The sequence below is a fragment of the Catharus ustulatus genome, chromosome 4 (genome assembly GCF_009819885.2).
Source record: "Catharus ustulatus isolate bCatUst1 chromosome 4, bCatUst1.pri.v2, whole genome shotgun sequence".
In the NCBI taxonomy this organism is placed as follows: domain Eukaryota; kingdom Metazoa; phylum Chordata; class Aves; order Passeriformes; family Turdidae; genus Catharus; species Catharus ustulatus.
The window spans coordinates 6,203,190-6,217,809 of record NC_046224.1 but is presented as its reverse complement, the minus strand read 5'-3'; the positions used below and the strand labels follow the sequence as shown (position 1 = coordinate 6,217,809).

At 41.7% G+C, this 14,620-nt stretch overlaps 1 protein-coding gene across 12 annotated transcripts in view; it reads right to left on the bottom strand.

Annotated features, from left to right (window-relative positions):
• Positions 1-14,620, bottom strand: part of CELF2 (CUGBP Elav-like family member 2) — a 371,106-nt gene that overhangs the window by 57,896 nt on the left and 298,590 nt on the right. For all 12 annotated transcript variants that reach the window (XM_033057254.2, XM_033057251.2, XM_033057250.2 and 9 more), the window contains one exon: positions 6,770-6,904. In XM_033057254.2, the coding sequence (XP_032913145.1) occupies positions 6,770-6,904 (135 nt within the window). The remainder of the gene's footprint in view (positions 1-6,769; positions 6,905-14,620) is intronic.

The window sequence follows — 14,620 nt, the reverse complement described above, 5'->3', positions numbered from 1 at the left end:
CTGACTTCTTACTGGAGCTGTGGAGCTCTCTGGGAGGGAAAATATGGAGAGGGGGATATTTCTATAGCTAATGCCTTGAAATAACTTCATTTTCTCCAACCAGCTACCTAGCTACACCAAAAAATTGTTTTGTAAAAACAGCCAACCTACAACACACCTTGCACTTGTTTATCAACTCTGATTTCAAAATGTCAGGGATCACTGACAGAAAGAAAAGGGGAGGGAGAAAGAAGATGTAATAATTTTAGCTGCTTTTCCAAGGCTTCCTTCTCACCCCCTAGGGCAGATAAATGAGTGGCTGGGGAAAGGCTGCTGGAAGCAATTTCCTTCTGCAGACAGAATTGGAGTAAGGCACCCAGCCCTGGCATGAGAGAAATTTTGGAACCCATTATCACATCTGCCACATTGGCTGAGAGAACATCAAAACTCAGAGGGTTACTCCTTACTCCTCTCCCACCACAAACTGAAAGAGAATTCTGAAAAAGCAGTGAAATGTGATAGGCCTCCTCCTTGATCCTGGCCATCCCAAATCTAGGGCTTGCTGCTTGAGTGACTGAATATTTGAAATGTTTAGGAAATCTCAGCTCTGCCCCATTTCAGCTCCTGCTTCATGTGATTCTTCTCATGTCAGGCTTTCCTAGAAGTGTTGAGAAACATTCATTCAGCTGTTCTTGCACAGCCTAACACAACATCAACACCTGCAAACTGCAGGTGAAGTAGAACATTTTTATGTATGGAAGCCTCAGGTAAGGTTCACACCTAGACAAGAAACCTCCCTCATGAAACCACCATGGTCTACCAGAGGTTTTAAAGTGAAGCCAAAGGGAGATGCAAAAGGCAGAGACATTGTTTGGAAGTCTAAAAACATGGGTTTGACACAGAAGAAGACCCAAGAGGTTTTCAAAGCTACCCAAGCAACCGCAGTGCTGCGAGCGGTGGCTGCGCAGCTGGTGCTGCAAGGGTTGCACCACAGCTTCCCAGTACACTGTAAACAAGTTTTTCTTCAATTTCTGTGAAGAAACAAAAGTGAAAAGCTGCCAAATACTCCTGCAAGGAGTACTTGGGATCCTCTGAGATGAAAGCTTCTATTTAAAGAAAAGATAAGGCTTGAATAAAAAGCTATGGAAATTGAAGTGTGATAAAAGAAGCTCTAGTTGGGTTAAAATGTTTCTAGCTGAGATTGCAAAATAGACTGTTCCTGTTCCTGTTCTTGTTCCTGTTCCTTTCTAATGCGTCCCAGTCTGAAGGAAGGAATATCCTGGAAAAAAGCTTTCTAATGAAGACATCACACAGAAATCTGTCTTGGTGGCTAAAATACATTTCCTCTACAAATTAAATTGTACATCAGATTGTTTACAATAGTGATATTTGGTTGTTGAGTATTACCTAAGACCCACAATGACACGTGTGAGACCAAGTGCAACAATTCAGTCTAAAGAAAATAATTTGAAAGCGCCACAGTGAAGCTCTTCAGTTTATGCATATCAGGCACATAAAGGTAACAAGAGGCACATCCTGTAAGCATGCCTCAGCTCTTCAGCTCTACTGACTTGACTGTTGACCAGATGACAGCTTGTAGGTTTTAAATTTCCTGAAGTTCATGGTTCCCTCGAAGCATTTCTAATTGGACATTCAATTACCCACCCTGCAAAGTACAGATTCCAGTAAGTGGAATTTACACAAAGCCAGAATTAAATGGGTACCAAAGACCATATTCTCTAACTGTGCCTCGATGATCCTCTTGTTGGAATAAAGCCTCTTGAAAATTATTTCATTTCAGGATTGCCTCTTGGGAGGGATTGCTGCAAAACTGCAGTAATGGAAATCTGAGATGTAGTTACTGGCCAAAGGCCAGCAGAGACATTGGTCAGTTGGATGTGTTTCTTCCCTCCCAGCTGCAAAAGAGTTTCAGCAAGGGAAAACAAAATTAAATGTGCCATAATGATTGGAAAAAGTGAAAATGTTGCCACATTGCAGGGAAAGGAATAAGGCACAGAGGTGCCTCGGAAGAGCTACTGAAAACACACTACCTCCACTGTCCTTGCTTCCCATCACTTAGTGATACTTAATTCAGAAGGTGACCCCTAATCTAGGGTGTTCCCACAGCTGGTACCTTGTGTTACTTTAGCTCAGAAAGGAGCAGTAAATATCCAGAGGAAAGAAAACCCCAGCATAAAAGTCTCCTCACCTATCCTTCCCTAGAATTAATTGTGATGCAAACACTAATTTTCTTTTACTAATTCATCAAGAAAACCCTTGAATCTGAAAGTTCTGAATGGATTTTCAAGCAATTAAATTGCCTCACCATGGTGTAACTCGCTATTCCCTTTCTAACCTGCTCTTAAGGCAAAGAAAGAATGAAAAAAACAATCCTTGTAATCAATGTCTGCAGAAATGTTCACTTGTCCCATGTGCCTGGTGATGTTTTGTTAAAAAATCATACAATTAGGGGCCTAGAAGATGTAGAAAAATCCATTTTGAGCTTTTTCACAATTTTCATGGTATATCCAACTCTCTCTACATGTTATTAGCAAATTTTTTCTGTGCATGCTATTAACCCAGTTGACTTCTTTCTGGTATCTGATATATAAATCTGCACTTAGCAATACAGCAGAATAATTTGCTATGTGGTGCTCCTGTGATAAGGATAAGAGGATTTTTTTTATCATCATTACGGATGGTAATAATTCCTAGAGTGATACAGAGATATTGATCCACGGATCTAAAAAAAAAAATAAAAATTACAAAGGCAGAGGAGCATTGCTACCCTTATTTTAAGCAACAGAGATGATGAGCAACCAACTCACCTATGGTCAATACAGCACATCAGTGGCACAGCTACACAGCTGCAAATCAAACTTGGGTATTTCTGGCTATTTTTGCACACTCCAGCTCCCATTGCCTGGCTGTCCGTGTTGGCTTCTGTGGTCACGTAACCATTACATAGTGCTGGGAGTCAGGAGGTCTGAAACTTTCCTTAAGCCGTTTACAATAAGTGATTTAAAATCTTAATCATCTGAGGCAGTTCACTTCTACTTTTTCATGATAATGAAGCTTAGCACATGATATCACAATCATGAATTTTTGTAAAGCATACTTAGCTCTTCACAAAAAGTGCTGGATTAAACAACCCTGCAGGCTGAATCCTTCTCTCTGAATAATGAATATCGTACAGGCAGTGGCAAGCTTCTTTAGATAGTCCCATGAACCCTGCCTCCATGGCTGTTGGGTCCCTGGTTTCTTTATCTCTACAGCCAACAGGGTTTTTTTTTTTTGGCTTTTTTTTTTTTTCTTTAATACCTTTCACAGCTAGAAATTACTTGCTGCCAGCCAGCTAATTTCACAGGGGCTATCCCAGAGCCTTTGGAAGGCAATGCTTTTTGGTTGCTGCTTATTCTTGTAGCTGATCGAAATATAGCAAGTTACAATGGTTATTTCTTAGATGCAAGAGTCAGTAACAATGGAGGAAAACATGACTCAAGCTAAAAAAATTCTCAGTTTCTTTAAAATATACTGCTCCACCACTGGAGCTCTGTGTCATTACTTTAGTCTAATTTTAGAGCTGAGTTTCAAACAGCTGACAATAGGAATTTGGAATGGAATAGGTGATGGTCCATTATCAGTAGTGACAGCAAAGGGTGTGACTTTATTAAAGTTCTGTCAACTCTTGGTTAGAAACTACAATAGAAACAATGAGTTCCATCTCTCTGCCTTTATCTCAGCACTTATATCACACTCATCACAAAGTGTTATATTTTCCTTTGATGCCACAGGATGGGATTTCTCCTTGCTATTGGAGCCCATGTGGTACAATACAACTCTAAATCCTGCCTATGAGTTGCCAGCAGACTGTTACCTTCCCAGTGGTAAAGTTGCTGATGTAGTGTAGACATGGGCTAAAATAAAAGTCAAATGAAACCTTTTTAGTCTTGTCTATGTAAAAAAACTCAAACCCAAACCCAGTCCAAACCAAAACTGTTCTACTGAGCAGTATAAACCTGGAGCTATTCATTGCAACTATCTGCTGGTAATGCAGATTATTTGCCTGAAGCCTTCAAGAAAGCTCGAAAGTTGGCATAAATACCAAGGAAGATACTGTTCAAGCTTTTCTCATCTGAGATACCATGAGGTGTACTTCTTATGCAATTGAAAAGAGATACCAAACAGAGTTTACTGGACCATATTTCCATCTCACTGCTGTGAGCACTGAACTGAGCTCCCAAAAGCTCTGGCATGGCAAGGTCAGTGCTTTCCTCAGACAGTGACAATTTTTCATTCACCCCTCTGTGTCTAGTAGGGAAGCACATCTGGACGGGTGATGAGAAAGTAAATAATGTTTGTGGCAAAGCGAATTAACATCTTGGAAATGGTAACATGAATTAAAACTCATTAAGGATTAGAACTCTTTATGAAGATTTAACAGTGTAAATTCTCCCTCCTGAAGCAGTTTTTCACCTTGTGCTTTTTCAGTCAACCTCCCTCCTCTGCAGATGTCCCTCAGCACTTTTCATTTCAACTGCAATGCCAACCATTTTCCCAACACTTTGCCTTCTCTCATGGAGTGGTGATTTTGTGAAGCTGATAAAAATCTGCCTGAAAACCTGGTTGGCGCAGCTGAACCCATTCTGAAGTGTGAACATGGGTGTGTAGAAAGCAATTCGAGTTTAACAAGGCATGAGGCATGAGGGCATGATGGAATATCAGTCGTGATTGTGACCGAAATGAACCCGAGCGGCACGGAGGATGCAGCTCTGCTGTGGTTACTGGAGTGTGACCTACCTGGGCTGAGATCTTCAGTCTCCAGCAGGAGAGAACAGCACATTAACTCTACAGCTGTGCTGGCCAGCACACAACACTGCCCTGCATGATGCAGTGGAGACGTGGCTTAGGAATCTCAGCTCCTGATTGTTGTGAGATTGCTGCTCACAGCAAAACAAAACTACCCCACCAACCTCACTTACTCTGTTGGATTTCATAATTAGCTATTCTATGCTCCTACTATACTGAGTCTGTTGAATTAAAGCAAGTATGCAGTGGGATTTTTATGGATCCCAGGAAAGATCCGTTTCTTTGTTGGGTGGTGCTGACAAGTCAATTAAATCTTTTTTTTGGGGGGCTCAAAACATCTGATGAGCAGATCTTGTTACTTCAGCAGTTAATTAGCTCCTTTCCCACTTGTGTCTTCCATCATCCCTTCTTTGTGCTGCTCACACAATGAAATCAGTGAAAATCAGAAATACTTATTTTGCCTCAGTGTTGGGTCTAGAAAGATAATAGCAACATCTGACTCCATCAGTAAACATTCCTTATTGAGCTGCAGGAACCAACTTCAGACCTGTGCCCGAATCTTCCCCAAGGTGAAAGCCATGAGGCTCTCCTTGCATTCTGCATCCCGGCCCCAAAAATTTGGGAAATCACAAGGCATAAATGTAAGTGCATAATTTTCCCTGTAGGAGTGGCTTTTCAACAAGTCCTTACTGCTCAGAAGCAGTACAGTATGTGCTTTCAAGCAGTGTCATGATATATAGGAATGCCTCCACTTCCTTTGCTGAAATTTATAGGTGTTTTATAGAAACTTGGCCACCCACAAAACAAAAAGCCCCATGCACAAATTGTTGCACAAAATTCTATGGATCCTATTGCCTACTAGAAACCAGTAGATCCAAAAGTAAAGAAAAAAAATTTCTAAGTCTATACCCACGTCTATATGCAAAGTGGGTGCTATTACCTTTTTATATGCCTTTTGAAAATGTAATAAAATGCATAAACTGTGTACTTTCTATGTATTTGTTTTTCCTATAGATGTGATGTTTTCCACAGCTCCATGATTAAAATTACTCTACTCCTGTGCCATTAAATGACTGTGGCAGGTACAACAGCATAATCCTGCACTGAGAGATGGGACTATCCCTATTTCCTTTTCCACTCAGCAACCCCTGGCACTGATGTTTTGAGACGGTTCATGCTCTGAGAATAAATTCAGGTCCATATACCATGGAGTTAATATGCAGTCTGTGTCATCAATATAATTTTACCTTTCTTTGCAATAGGTTTTCAGAAGGCCTTTGCCTAAAAGGCAATTTTGCACTCAAAGGGATCACTGGCTATTGAAATCTGTGCAGCATTTAATTTCCAAGTTCAGGATGGCCACTTGACCAGTCTTGATGGTGATGCTTAACACCTCTGCCCTGGTTTTTGGGTTGTGGTAGAGGCACAAGATTTAAAAACTTTCTACAAACTTCTGTCCAGGCAAAGCTCTCAGGTCCAAGCTAACCTCTTTGTTTCTCAGTTACAGCAGACCTATGTTTTGCATATAGTTACAGAAAACACAGGAATGGAGGAGATAGTGCTACAACGAGGGCCAGTTCCCATCACCCTTCATGCCTTCAAGCAGTCATTTACAGTCCTGTCCTTTTTTAAAATTTTTTTTTTGGCCTTGTGCTACAAAGCAGAAATGGGGTCAGGGGAACAACTTTGATTTTGTGAGAGCAGAAAACTGAGGGTGTTTTCTCAGGGTGCAAAGGAACCTTTCCAGCTGACAAACAGGGTGATAACACCAGTTAAAACGTTGGCACCGAGACCTTTCTGACACTGGAAATAAAAGGTGATAATTTCAGTCACTGTGAAAAGTTCACGTGGATACCTTCATCACGTGGGACATATTACAGCACAACCCCTCGCTGCAGACAGTAGCTCTGCCTACCTTGGCTGTGACATAAAGCTCCCAATTAGCACTTAAGGAAAGAGATTTTACAGGCTGCACACTCACCTCGGCTCAGCCCATCTGGTCCCCGAAGGATTCGGCATTCTTCTATCTGGCCGAACGGAGAAAACATCACCCTGATATCATTCTCATTACACTTCTTCGAAACCATTCCTATGAACAATTTTCTGTCTTCCACAGCTAGAAGATAAAAATAATGAATGAGCAAAGGCCATTTCATCTTTTTGCTGTGATCAATGCTTCATTACCACATCAAACCAAGCTCCAGTCATGTGAGTCTGGCTCTGTAACTGAAGACAAGTCCTAAGGCAAACACTTTATACTTACAACCTCCCTTCCCCCCTTCCTCCCCCACCCCAAATATCTCGTTTTTCTCTCTCTCCTTTTTCTAGTGGTGCTTGCTGTTTATAGAACATATTAATTGGCTGTCTTAGTCCCTCTGCATACACCTCCCCTTCATGGCTTCTAAAGGGAAAGTATCCTCTGCTAGAGACACTTTTAAAGATATCTTTGCATAGATTCTAATTCAGATAAATTCCCTCATCCCCCTCATGTGTGAAAGAAATCATGATGGGGTGAGGGTGAAGAAGGGATTGTGCACGTAATGATACAAGCTAATGAAAAATATTCCTGAGAAATGTTTTGAGAGCAGCTCCTAGCTGAGCTTTCAATTTCAGCCAACTTAATGCACGGCACTGGAAGGGCAGATGTGTAATGACTGCTCTGGAAAAAGAATGTATTAAATTTTTCTGCTTTTTTTTTTCAGTGCCACAGCCCTCTCCCCTTCAGGAGGACCCAAGACATATTTCAGGACATCACTTGAACACCCTTTGATACGTAATGATACTCAGTTTCCAAAAAAAACACCATGAAAAATGTGTTTTACCTGAATTACTGGTAGAATATTTCCTGCCTGTGCTGTCACCAACACCAGCACAAGCTGGACTGCGGCAGCAGGATGCACACAGTCCTATTAATCAAACTCAAATTTACAGGTCTAAAGCTGGGGACTCTTGTCAAAAATGAAAGAGGTCATCAAAACTTAATTCACTCTGGAAAAACTTAAAAATGTTAACGCACCCACCCATCTATATTAAACCAAAATCTAAGTGCTTATTATACAGTACATACACCAGTGCTTTCTTCTCTGGAAATGGCATGTAAATCCAATTCCCTGTTAATGAGCAGACTGTCAGGGTTTGTGGGGAAGCAAAGAGGGAAGGAAAGCTTTACTCCAGAGAGCCTGCACTGCACTCACTTATTTCTATTATTGTGCAAATTATTTTTGTAATGAAGTATTTTCATTTCTGGGCTTACAAAAAAAAAAATAATGAATCCTCCCTTGCTCTCTATCTCTTGTATTAGTACGAATTTGTCATATGGAAAAAATTGCAGCTGGGGAAGAAGGAACTGCATCCATTTTTTCAAGGATTTTATTTGTGTTATACTTCAACATTTTCAGTGCATTTAATAATTTCAAGAATAACAAGAAGAGGTTCATGTTTATTGATCACGAGAAGCGTTTGAAGTAATTTTCTCCTTAAATCGCTGACTTTAAAAAGTATTTGTAGCTTTTATACAAGCAAGCACTAAATCCATGCATTTTTCAGAACCCAAAACAGAGACCAGCCCCTGCAATCCCAGCTTCTCACTCTACAAGCTTGCAAGAAAATTGGTGTGAATTTAACACCCAGGGGAAGATGTTTTCTTCAGCAGAGATTCCTCAAGACTGAACATTTTCATTCACACTTTATATTGAGGTTCCACACGCAGGTGAACCCTCCAGAAAGGGTTAAGAAATGATGAATGCATGGGATGAGACAGTTATATACAGATCAGGAGCTGAATATGCGTGATTGCAAATAAGACCTGCAAGTTGGGATATTTATATATACATAAATACATACACATATATATATATGTATGTCTTACTATGAAACTTTACATCTGATTCATAATATATAGCTGACCTTGATGCTGCTAATTATTATTTTAAGGGTGGGAAAGCCAAATTGCCTTGCTCACAGCTACAAGAGGAGTGCAGGCAGCCACTTCTACAGGTGGAAGGACGCCTGTAACCTGGCTGCAGACAATTGCTCTATTGCCTTTGAGGAAGTTCCCTGGCCAGCCTGTCCCCTCATCAACACCCACAGGCTATGGCCAGAGTGCAGGAAAGGTTTTGAGACAAGGCACCCAGCTGGGCTGCCAGTCCTGGATTTCTGCACAGCACAGACTGAGCTGAGGCTGGGTGAAGCCCTGGTGCCAAGCACACTTCCAAGCACTGCCTTCTTCTCTGTGTTAGAACCTCTTATTCTGTGTCTCTGTGTCAGCTAGTACCAGCCAGTTTAAATTTGGGTTGATCTTAGGCTTGAAATACAGTGTGCATATCTACCCTAAGGGTGGCTAGGTTCCAACCCTCTTTTAAAAATAACTGCTGGCCAAGTTGGACAAATGGCTGCCACAGCATCCCAAAGGAGGTTCCTTGGGTCCTGCTTTGGTGCCAGGACTAAGCCTCAAACCAAAGAGATTCACATGGACACTCAAAAGAAATGAGATGTGAACAGAAGGCTTTGTTTGAATTTTCCAAAGAGTAGCAGGCGACAAACTCCCCATCGGCCTCCTTTGCTTTTGCTAGTAAACCTATAAATATGCCATTTAACTAACATGATTTGCAGGTTTGAAGCCTGAGGGTGATTTTATAGTAAATTAAACATCCAGCTCCTGTGTACTGTACATCTTCAAAATGCAGATTTCATGAAGAATGCTCAGAGTACAGTAAAAATATTGATATGATGACGTGCTCTGCATTCAGTGCCATTAGTCAGTGCTGATCAGTGTTGAAGCCTAAGAAAATTGTTATTCTTTTTCTGACTGGGGGCCCAGCATAAAAAACATTTAAAGTGACAATTGTCAAGATCAAAATGACATGTTTTCACTCCATCTGATAGAACATCTGATATTATTAGGCTGAAAGAGTTTTTAACAGTATATTCCCACACAGAAAAAGGAATACTTTTCCACCTCGGTAAGACTGATTTTCAGGAGTTATTTCTGCATTTTTGGTCAGCCACTTCTTTCCTTCTAAAATGAGTTCTTACCAGCCACACAGGCAAGGTTTGAGAATCAGACAACAGAGTGCAAGAAGTGTGGGTCAAATGTATTCAGAGGTCAGCAAACTTCCCTCTGGATCTGCCAAGCCTGTGGGTTTTCCTGTGTGTAATGGGTTTCTCCCATGGACTATAAAATGAGGAGCCCAGCATTAAACACACATGACCCAACAAAGCACTGAGGCTGGGACAGGTGCTGCTGCTTAGGGAAAGGATGGCAGCCCAAACCCATCACTTCAGTGACCTACAGGTTTGGTCTCAGCTCAACTGGCTGCTGGCAATGCCAAGACATCAGCTCCTTCAAAGAGTGACAGGTCTCACCTCTCCCAGCAAGGTGGGATAGCCTTTGTCAGGGAAGTCTCTCCCCTCCCACTGACAGTAGATTACAGAGCTTTTTACATTGGCTGAGTAGACTGACAGAAGCTGTTTCCTTCTAGCCAACTCCCAGATCTTGGGCATCATGATAACAACCAGATGTCCTGAGCTCCAGCTGCAGGGACATCAGGAATAAATGAGCTCTGGGGGACTGGACAAAGCTTGGGAGCTGTGAGTGCTCTGGGCAATGAGACCAGGCAAAGAAAGAGGCTGGGGGAAGGATAACATGTGCAAGGGCCAGCACTTGTGTGCACACATCTCAAAAGCATTTCACTGCTGCTTGTTAACTCTCTCTCCCCCACCCTTGGGGTAGGTTTCAACAATTCAAAATAAAAAAAACCCCAGAACTCTTTTAGCATGTGTTTGACATCATTATTTCTGAACCCTGCTTGTGGGCTTAGTTGAACTTTCTGAGTATTTTATATCACTCTGGGGGAACGAAGTAGACACAACTCTTTGGGAGCAAGCAGGATGGGCTGGCTGAGTGCCCCTCCTTGATAGAGCAGAAGCAGCCAGAAGGTCACAGTAAACAAGGCCTGAAGTTCTATTTATAGGAAGGAAAGTGTGAAACTGCACAGTTTCTTGATTAACACATTCTGGGGTTCACTTTAATCCATCCCATTACAAACACAGGTTGGCTGTGCTGCCAGGGCAGTTCAGGTGACACATCCAGTGCTAACCCTGCTGGATTTGGGGTGGGGTTTGCCAGAATGCAGGAACACTGCACGAAGAGGTACAGATACCTGTTTGAAAATGAGGTGAGTGCTCTTGTAACCCCATCAAGGCTAGCACTGCCATCACCAGCCACGTGCCTGGGCCTCGTGTTTGAACCCAGAACTCTGCCTTAGCCATCAGAGGTTATCTGAGATGAAGTCTGTCTCTGCTGGGGGGGAGCTTTTCAAACTGAGCCTCCTGTCTTCTGACAGCACTACATCCAGCGTGCAGAAAAACATCCTGTAGGGTCTCATTTTTCAGCTTTACTCAATTTGCTTCAATAATGAGCATTTCTTGCAGGCTGTATTAGATTGCTTGTGCTAACCCAGGAGGATAAAGGAGTAGAGATTATTTTCTGAATTCTACAAAAAAGTTAAACCCTGTAATAATCGTGGGAAATCTCTCTGAAGATTCAACATAACTTTTCACTCTTCTAAAACCCCAAAATTCTGAAAGATCAAAATTATAACCCTTTATTGTACATTTCTGAGGAGTCTAGTCACATAAAGCGTTCATTTTCTCCCCAGAAGATGCCTTCTCTTTTGAGCAAATAGATAAATAGTTAATTATGTATAAATGGTGTGGAAGGGTTTTTTTTTTGTTTGTTTTGTTTTGGTTTTTTACTCCCATATAGAAAGGAAGGGGTGAAATTAGACTTTTTATCCCTAGCTGTAAGCCTGTGAAAACCCCTTGCATACAATCTGTCAAAGTCACACCTGAATCTGGAGCTGCCTGCATTAATTATCAACTTTTCTATGTGTTAGTGCTAACATATGGCATCTAATTACTACCTCCAAATCGGCAAAGTTGTGCCACTTAGAATTTCAAAATTATTTTTTAAATTTTCCACTAGTAAAATCAATAAAAATAAATTATAAGATTACTCAGCTACCCTCCTCCCTACTTTACTTTTTTTTTAAAATAGAGAATTTTGTTATTTTCCCTGAAGCAGCAGTGCTTTGATCCATTTAAGAACATAGTCTGCAGGATATGTGCCTGAAAGTATTGACTGTGTTCAAATCCAGATCCAAAACACTTAAGCATTTGCAAGTTGTACAATATTAATGGCCACAGACAACTTAGAGTCAAGCAGGTCTTTGTAAGGTTCTAGCATTAGACTGGAGGAACCCCCTTTGTTTGAAAAAGAGAAAATTTCCTTAAGAGAATAAATACTGTGAGTGATGAATCCAGTAGTGGTGGAGCCTTCAAAGTTCTGCCAAAAAAAAAGTTTTTTTGGCAGAAAATCTTTAACCAAAACTTTCTAGACAGGTCAAAACAACCTGCACAAAGGTAATCAGATCAGCACACACTACAAAATTCATAATCTGCAACTCTTCAAGAGATGTTATGCTTTTCAACAGTGGGAAGCTTTTCACAATCCCCTTGGGTAGACAAATTAATTAAAACTGAGGGCAAGTCTTGCCCCATCAGCTCTAGGTGCTAAAAGCTTGGTGAAACAGATCAAGATTTGCTTCACCTGCATGAGCAGAGAACTGACTCAGACACATTGTAGGCAGGGAAGGAAGCACTGGCACAGGTTGCCACAGGAGCTGTGGATGCCCCAGCCCTGGAAGTGTTCATGGCCAGGTTGGATGGGGCTCTGAGCAAAGTGGTCCAGGTGTGCTGGAGTGTCCATTCCACACCCAGCTCCCAGTTTCCGTGAGGTGAGCTTGGCCTCTGGGGTCAAGGGACAGATTCCTCAGGTGATGCAGACATCTAAGGGCAGGAACAGTGATGGAGAAGGAGGAGCATTTCATCCTGGTAGTCTCTGGCTTGGATGCTCATTCAAAGCTTTTTTGCAAGGGACTCAATATGGGAAAGTGGCATTTAATCACACAGCAAATACTGTTCTTTGAAAACCTCTGTAAGTTGAATGAGAGGACCTCTCCTTCCTCCCTATGGAGCTTGAAGAGTTTTATCAATCCTTCACAAACATGCATGAGCTCAGAAGAATTGTAGAGCGTTCAGCTTGTCCTACACATCTTTCCACAAGAAATTTTTGACCAAGAAAATTTCTTTAACCTCTTTGCAAACTAAGAAACACCACTTTACCCATAAAATCCACTGGGATCCTCCCATGACCCAGAAATCAAAGAGATTTGAATATTCCTCAAAATCTCAACCACCACGGATCATGAAAACCAAGATGCCTTGGCATGTATTTTTTCTTTTCCCCTTTGAACTTACCAATCTGGTTGAAGAGGTACAGTTTACAATTTGCTGTTGGCATGGATAACATACCTCCTCAGATGGATAGCCTGGAGCATATGGGAACCATGTGCCAAACAAACCTGCACATCTCCCACGCTGCTGTTTTTTTCTCTTTCTTGATCTCGAAGCTACTTGCAAAGTGCCACCCACTCCATGAACCCCACGAACCCCTACACCCTGCCTTTCTGAGGGGCTGTACCATTATTACCATCATTGTGGTATTAGTTTGCCTTCTGTTTCTCCAGTTGATTAAAAAAAAAAAAAAAAAAGTTCACCACCCCTTGATCATGCCTATCAAAAGTTCCCACACCCTTCAGGAGTCTAAATTTAAAAAGGTGTTTAATTTGACAGTTGGAACCCCTGAACTGACAATTTGTTTCTCCCCAAAAATACAAAGAAAGGCAAGGGAAAAAAAAAAAGTGAAAAAACCCAATCCCTTGTGATTTTTATGCTTGGAATAGATGCCAGAAAATAAGAGAGTATTCCCACAGTGCAGACAGGAGTTTCACGCAGATAACCCCAGACTAACAGCAGCAGCCAGGAGCCAACCTACCCTGCTTTCCAAGCAGCCACTGCTTGCAGAGAGAGACAGAATTTGCACAATTCCCCACAGTGTTTTTCCAATATGTTCAATCTCCTTTAGAAAGAAACACTTCAGGCAATGAACAAGTAACTCACTGGGAGTCAATTTTGGCCCATTGCCTCTTATTTTTCTAATTTGCCAAGGAAATTGAGGTGAAATTTGTCTTTGAAAGAAGAGCCCATTGAGGCCCTACGTAGTTCAGAGGGTTCAGGCCAGTGTTCCTAAGGGATAATTGTGCCCACTGCTAGCACTAAATACGAGGGACTGGAGTTTGGATTCCAACAGCAACATTCTCCTTGAGCACAGTAGGGCCTGAAAATTTCAGTCCTGCCCATCCAGGGGCCTTGGCCTCTATTCTGAGCACTCAAAGACAGCAAGAAATCACTGCTAAAAATCTTTGGGAAAATGTTCTTCACCCAGAGGTTGGCTGGGTACTGAACAGGTTCCCCAGAGCAGTGGTCACAGCACCAGAGCGACAGAGGTCAAGGAGCATTTTGACAATGCTCTTAAGCACACGGTGGGATTTTTGGGATTGTCCTGTAGCCAGGAATTAGATTTTGAGAATCCTCATGGATGGATATCCATCCTTTCCAACTGAGAATATTAAATGATTCTGTGAGAACACCCCCTCCCATACAAATGGGTGACGGCTCATATTTCCTGTGCTCATGGGCCACTTTTGTTTGGAAAGTTGTCATAATGGAAAACCTAGCATAATGTGAAGTTTTAATTTCCTTCCAAACTTCATAATCCTTGGAGAAGCCTGAAAAAGGGATGCACTACAATTAGCAAAAAAAGAAGCCTTAAAAAAGCCTTGCGGAGAGATTTAGAGCCCAATCATAATTTACATTTGCAGGTATGTAGATCTCTAAGTGCACGGCTTCTGCCCTGATTACTAATTAATGA